This window comes from Orycteropus afer, unplaced genomic scaffold, assembly GCF_000298275.1.
Source record: "Orycteropus afer afer isolate SDZICR_OR568_19922 unplaced genomic scaffold, OryAfe1.0 scaffold00139, whole genome shotgun sequence".
NCBI classification, from domain to species: domain Eukaryota; kingdom Metazoa; phylum Chordata; class Mammalia; order Tubulidentata; family Orycteropodidae; genus Orycteropus; species Orycteropus afer.
In genome coordinates, this window is record NW_006921726.1 from 3,147,766 (window position 1) to 3,155,402 (window position 7,637).

Below are 7,637 nucleotides of genomic sequence, written 5' to 3' on the forward strand. Positions count from 1 at the left end.
GGCTTTCTTTGGGAGTGCACTTTCATACCACACACTCCATGATGGGTCTGTTCCTGGATTTTAAAACTGTTTGATGCATCGCTTCATCATGCCAAGGAAACACATCAAAGACCTCCTTGGTTAATTGGTGTTCTGATTCAACAGAAACTCCTTTTGTCAAAACTTCAAAATTTCCTGGCATTTTACACACACATATTTTCCATGCAGATAGCAGTTGTGTTTCATTGTACACTATTTGTGTATGTTTGTGCCTAGAAAGATTCATTTGAAAACTAATAACTAAAGATTTCTCTAATTTCAAAAGACCTCTTTCTTGACCTCTATTATTTTCTCTTTTAACTTTAGGCAACAGTTTTCTGTAAACTCTTACTAGTCATTCTCCACAAAGCCATCCATGTTAGTTATATCACATTATATTTTTGTGTGTACTTCAGCCTTTTACCTTCCTCATTTTATGTTTCTTAGAAACCTAGTATAATGAACCACACCAAGAAATCATGGGAGCTTCCAGTTGAGAGAAGTGAAGAAGAAGAGAGATCAGAAAGAGGTAAGCACATGTGGCTATAGATTTTGACCACAGCCAAGCCTCAAAGTGGACAACATGTGGACCAAGAGTTGACTGGAATTTAAATAGCTTACTTCCGAGCTTTCAAAAACTCACAATTTAGGGAGACAGACAGACCATACCAACAAATTAACTTGCAGTGTGATGAGTGCTCTGATGGATGAGATGTACATAAGACACTTGAAAGCATGGAGGTGAGATGATCAATTCTGCCTAGAGAGCCAGGGTTAAGCCTCCCAGAAAGTGTATCCTTGGAACAGAGTCCTGGAAAGATATATGACGGGAATTGCAATAAGTGCCACATGTCTAAGTTTACAATAATGGTGAGAGAATAAAACACATTCATATGGAAAGGCATTTGCCCCATGAACAACATATAGAGGACAAACAAAGTATTACACTTGGCAGTGATGAGACTTGGCCATGTTTGGTGAGAGGTGAAGGTAAAAGGTGGGAATGGAAATCAAGTTTTGGAGGAAAAGTAGAATAGGACCAGAATTGAAATTTGGTGCCTTCAGGACACATGAACTTCCCACATTAGATAGTGATTCACTTCACTTTCCAGTGAAGCCTGAGTCCTGGTACTAGTATGGCTCCAAGCACCTGGCATGCCACATGTAGTGTCTTATTCAACTCTCACAATAATCCTATAACAAGGGTATATCATCCCCATTTTATAGGTGGGGAAAACCTAGGGTTCAGAGAGATAGGTTAAGAAATTTTCCCACTTCAAAACAGCAAGTGATAGTGCTTTTAAACATGGTTTATGGAAAGGATTTGAACCCAAGTCTCTCCATAGTCCATATTGTCATATTCATTGGTGTAATGCCCCACTTCTTGTCATTTGGGTGTGACTGTGAGGATGACACAGGACTGAGCAATGTTTTTTTTTCTGTTGCACATAAGGTCTCCATGAGTTGGAGTTGGCTCACTGGCAACCATCTATCTACCTATCTATCTATCTATCTACCCATCTATCTTCTATTTACCTATCCTCTTTCTAAAAGCAGCTTGTGCCAACTCAGCTACTGCATGGTTTCCATTGTGCCACATACAAGTGTGTAGCTATAGCTATTTGGCTTTCCCATGATTCTTGAGAATGCTTGTGGTAGTTGTACTAACATCCATTCATCTAATGATTATTGATCCAAGTGCCTAGGGACAGAAGAGTGAATTACATGGATTCCCTTATGGAACTCCCTTTGTAAAAGGAGGAGGAGGAGGAGGAAGAGGAGAGAGAGAGAGAGAGAGAGAGAGAGAGAGAGAGAGAGAGAAAGAAAAGTAAATGAGAAAAATGTCACACAGGGATAGTGCTATGAAGAAAATTTAAACAGGAGATGTGATAGTAACTGGTTAGCTACTTTAGGTAATCAGGGAAGGCCTCACTGAGGAGGTATCATTTAGTTTGAGTCCTGACTTATACAAAGAAACAATGCATACAAAGATCAGGGAAAAAGGTATTTTAGGCAGAGGGAGGAGCTGGGGAAGGATCCTAATGTGAATACAAGCTTCCTGTGTTTGAGGAACAGAGAGAAAACCAATGTGGCTGGGGAGTAGTGAAGGCTTGGGAGAATAGCACCAGCTAAGGCTGAAGGAAAAGGCAGGGACTAGATCAAGAAGGAAATCCCTAAATAGTGAAATAGTTAATGTATTCAACTGCTAACCAAAAGTTTGGAGGTTTGAGTCCACCTTGAGGAATCTAAAAAGAAAGGTCTTGCAATTCACTTCCAAAAAATCAGCCATTGAAAACCCTATGAAGCACAATTCTACTTCTGGTACACACGTGGTTGCCATGAGTCAAAAATGACTCAATGGCAACTTGCTAGACCAAGGAGAGCTTTGTAGACCAGGCCAAGGTAAATAGTTTGTGTTGCATTCTAAATAGAATGGGAAGCCATTGAAATGTTAGGTGGGGGGATGAGTCAATCAGATTTGTGTTTTAAAACTATTGCTCTAAGTCAACTGTGGAGAAGGAATTGTAGGGGAATAAGAGTGGAGGTAGGGAGATCAGTTGGTAGATATTAAATAGTACAGTTAAAAGGTGATGGCAGACCAGGAAGGACTGCCAAGGATGAAGAAGTAGGAAAGCAAAATAATGGCAGAGGATAGAGGAGGCGAGGGTAATGGATTGAATGTATTGAGTGAGGAAACAAGAGGAATCAAAGATGGCAGTTAAATTTTTGGCATGGGCAATTTGGTGAATAATGACCCAGATAATAATGACACCCTGAGATGGAAAAGATTGGAGAGGAATATTATAGGGTGTTAAGTCAAGAGTTCTGTTTGAGCCATGAAAATTTTGAGATCTTGGAACATAAACAAATGAAGATGCAAAGAAGGCACTTGAATATGTGAATCTGGTCTTTGGGGAAGAGGTCAGACTGAAGATAAATATTTGGCAAATAGCTGGTGTGTAAAGTCACAGAACTAATTAATGTCTTCTTAGGAAAGTGTGGAGATAAAAAAAGAGAAGTGCTTCTAGAAATTATCAAAGGAGACCAATAGGAGGTCCAGTGACTTGGGAGGAAAACAGAAGAGTGTGGTATCGTGGAAGCCAAGTTGGAAAGTGTTTGAAGAAAGTAAGAGTGGTCAAGTATATCCATGGCCATTGTACTTTGTAAGCAAAGAAGGGAGAGGCCCAGAGTGCAAGCAGAGAGGTGTCCGTTGACAGCAATAAGGACATTTTACCCATTGTATGAAAGAAAGGCAGAGTGCATAGATGGCAGTCAGTTGGTAGAAATGGTGGGGAGCTAACGGAATTCCTGATGGACTCCAGGATTTTTCTCAAAGAAGGGTGAGGCAAGGACCTCAGCTGAGAGTGAGGAGGTTTGAAATAGTTGTTTGGGGAGTGGGAAAGTGAAAAGACCAGGGAAGAGAAGATAGAAGAATGAAGTAGTTATGCTGAATAACTCTGAGATAGAAGTGTAAGAGTGTGGAATATTAAGCAAAGAGGATTCTGGAGCTATGCTACCTCAGTGCATATCTGAGTTTTGCCACTAAATAATTATAATACTTTGGACAAGTTACTTAACTTCTCTGTGCTCCAGTTTCCTTCCCTGTAAAATCAGATAGCACCTAATCCATAACATTGTTGTGAGGATTAAAAGAGTTAATATAGGTAAGGTGCTTAGAATATGCCCAGTGCATAGTAAATGGTATAGAGATGATGTTATGGTTGTTAGATGTTATCGAGTCAGTTTCAACTTACAGTGATCCTATGTACAACAGAAGGAAACACTGCCTGATCCTGCACCATCTTCACAATTGTTGCTATGCTTGAGCCCCTCGTTGCAGGCACCATGTCTTCCTCTTTTTTTGCTGACCCTCTACTTTAACAAACATCATGTCTTTTTCCAGGTCCCTCCTCATAACATTTCCAAAGTATGTGAGACAAAGTTTAATGATTCTAAGGAGCATTCTGGCTATACTCCTTCCAATGCAGATTTGTTCTTCTAGCAGTCCATGATATGTTCAATATTCTTTACCAGCATCATAATTCAAATGCATCAGTTTTATTTGGTCTTCCTTACTCATTGTCCAACTTTCACAGGCATGTGGGGTGATTGGAAACTCTGTGGCTTGGGTCACACACACCTTACTTCTCAAAATGACATCTTTGGTTTCTAAACTTAAAAGAGATCATTTTCAGCAGATTTGCCCAATGAGTATGTTGTTTGATTTCTTGACTACTGTTTCCATGGGCATTGAATGTGGATCCTAGTAAAATTAAATCTTGAAAACTTCAGTATTTTCTCCATTTATCATGATGTTGCTTATTGGTCCAGGTTTATTTATTTATTTATTTATCTTTATGTTGAGGTAAATCCATACTGAAGGCTGTAGTCCTTAATCTTCATCAGCAAGTGCTTTAAGTCCTCTGTATTCAGCAAGCAAGTTTGTGTCATCTGCATATCCCAGGTTGTTAATTAATCTTCTTCTACCCTGATGCCTCATTCTCCATATAGTCCAGCTTCTTGGATTATTTGTTCAGCATACAGGTCAAATAATTATGGCAAAAACATACAACCCTGGCACACACCTTTTCTGATTTTAAACCAAGCACTATCCCCTTGTTCTGTTTGAATGACTGCCTCTTCGTCTTGTAAAGTTTCTGCACGAGCACAATTAAGTATCCTGAAATTCCCATTCTTTGCAATTTATCTGTAATTTCTTATGATCCACACTGTCAAATACCTTTGCAGTCATATACCTATGAGCTATTTGATACATCAATTTTCAGAAGATTGTTCAGGGACATAGCTTCATAACATAAAAGGGACTATTTTCATTGACTTATATAGCACATGAGATACACTTTTTATCCATTTGTTTCTCAAAGACCAAATATATATGTTCACGAATCTATGGTACCCTCTCCCTTAAACTAAAAGAAACCCAAACTCACTGCCATTGAGTTGATTCGACTCATAGTGATCCCTCCTTGGGTTTCTGAGGTGGTATCTCTATAGAGGTAAATTGTCCAGTGTTCCTTCCGAGGAGTGGCTTGTGGGTTTGAATTGCCAGCCTTCTGGTTAGCAGTCAAATGACTTAAGTATTATGCCACCAGAGCTCTTAAAAAAACTTTGCAAATTATTGAAGTGTTCTTTCCACACTTCTTTGTTCTCTCAAAAGAAAATATGGGACACTATTTGAATTTTATGATAGCTTAGAAACTTCAACAACAACATCTTTGATATTTATTGGGTACAACAATGCTAGAATAACCTCCATTATTGTTTTGGGACATGAAACTGGTGGCTCCTTCACTAAATGGCTCATGCTCACTGTGCTTTTATAGTGAGTGTGCTTCTCTTGTTCTTTGGTTCCTTCAGCAATCACCCAGTATTTTGTCAAGTCAAACTTCAATTGGCTGAGGTATTTTGTACCTCGTTGCTTGGACAGGGTTGATAGGTGGCATTCACTTCCCTCATATAGTTTGAGTGCTAGACATCTTGCTTTGAAAATTTAGAGATTATTTTTCATTTATCTAATTGCTTTCCCTTATTGACAGACTGTGAAGCATCAAACCTTACTATTAAAGTCTCACCAAAGTGTCTCAGTGTGTGGGACACACAGGTAGTTGATTATTTTAACTTCCATGACCTTTCCATGGTTGGGCTTGAGCATTATTGACACAGTTTTCCTGGCTGAAGTTTGTCTCATTTTGGGGCTAGGCACAAGCTTATTCTCAGACTCCATTTCAGTTTCTGATCTCATCTCTAATAAGCTGTGCTCCCATGACAAGTAGACTTTAACTGGTAGGAACCTTAGAGATTATGGCTGAAATATCCTCCCTGTTCTTGTCCATGAACCCAGAGTAGCACTATTTACCTAACAAGGTTGAGAGAGAGTGACTTTGGCAGTCATAGATCTTTGGGAGACTAGAAAACTTCACGCACCATCATTTTCTGAGCACGTTGCCATGCAGAGGGCACTAATGAGATCTTCATTTTAAAAGACACTGTTTATGACTTAGGAGTCACTGCCATGTTCAAATGATTAATAGTCTTGGCTGTTAACTGAAAAGTTGGTGGTTTGAGTCTACCCAGCCTTGGAAGAAAAATTTGATGATTTACTTCCAAAAAAATCAACAATTGAAAACCCTACAGGGTATAATTCTACTCTGACATACATGGGGTTGTCAAGAGGGGGAGCTGATTTGAAGAAATTTGTTTTTTGCTATAACTTACAGTGACTTAAATTGGAAATAACTTAAAATTCCCAAATAAGCCCATGATTAATATAGATTCGATGGCTTGCTGAGTTATTGAACAGTCTCTTAAAAAGAATTATCGTGAAGAGCCAGCAAGATGGCAGACTAGGCAGAAAGACTGCACAGACCCTCTTCAACAAAGAAAAGGGAAACCAATTAACACAGACACAGAAGATAATCTTGGACCCCTGAGCCTTGAAGGGAAGGACATAGAAGTGGACTAAATCCAACTAGCAGAAGAATTTGCATGAAAATACCAAAAAAGGAGACATACAGAGCTGTGGTCTGGCAGCGATCCTGAGCAATCCTGACAGCACAGACAGGTTGGAGATTCCCAAGTGGTGGTAGGACCCATGAATTAACCTAAAAATCACCCTGCTAGCCAGGAACTGCCTGGAGGACTGTGCATGGTGGCTGGGGAACAAACGGAGAAGGTGAAGAGAAAGGTGGGCTGAACTGTGGACTTTTGCCGGCTGGGAGGGCGCCGCCATTTTGAAGGTTTAAAAAATGGCTTAACTATTTTGGATATTTAAAGAGACAGTGCTCTTGCAGAGTCCTGGGGCTTAAGAACACATTCTGCTTTCCAGCAACACCAAGGACACTCGGGACCTACAAGACTGAAAAGGTATGACACTCCTCTTGTTACTCTTATACCCCATACCCACTTGGTGAATGGAGATGCGGCCATCCACCACTACCACCTACCTTCTGGGCCCACAGGAACCCAATCACAGTCTGTGTGCTCAGATGGAGCCTGGGTGCCCTGCCTTGTCCTCCACTGATTTTTTTTTTCTCTTTTTTTATTTTTATTTTTTTCTTTTCTGCTTTCTTTTTTCTGGTGATTAGTTTGCTTGTAGTTGTCTGTTTTTAAACAACTAATATTATTAATACTTTTGTCCTTTTAATTATTATTCTTAATCTTCCCCTACCAGCTCCTAGTTTTCAGCATTTTTTCTTTTCCCTGTGCCTGGTTGAAATTTTTTTTCTTTTTAATTTGTGTCTAACTGAGTGGGAGACAACAATAGTCCCCATAAGACACAATTACATCCACACCTCCTGAATCTTCACTTACTTAGCGAGAGCCACTACCTCCTTCTCCAACAATGGGCCAATGATAAAAAACCACCAAGAAAAGCCTGAATCACATTTGGCTGCTCTTCACAAACAGTTAACAGACATCTAAATACAACAATGCCATGATGCCTCAGAAACAACAGACCATCACAGTCCACACAAAGAAGCAGGATAAAGTGATAGAAACAAAGGAGCAGGATACAGACCTAGAACACATCCCTGAGGAAGAAGCAGCATTGGAACTCTCTGATAAGGAATTCAAAAGAATTATCTTTAGGTATCTTC

The 7,637-nt window shown here is 39.7% G+C and overlaps 1 protein-coding gene across 1 annotated transcript in view; it reads left to right on the forward strand.

Annotated features, from left to right (window-relative positions):
- The first annotated feature begins 477 nt into the window (after positions 1–477).
- CDRT4 (CMT1A duplicated region transcript 4) overlaps positions 478–7,637 on the forward strand; it is an 88,598-nt gene continuing 81,438 nt past the window's right edge. The window contains exon 1 of the mRNA XM_042781624.1: positions 478–547. Within this exon, the coding sequence (XP_042637558.1) occupies positions 478–547 (70 nt within the window). The remainder of the gene's footprint in view (positions 548–7,637) is intronic.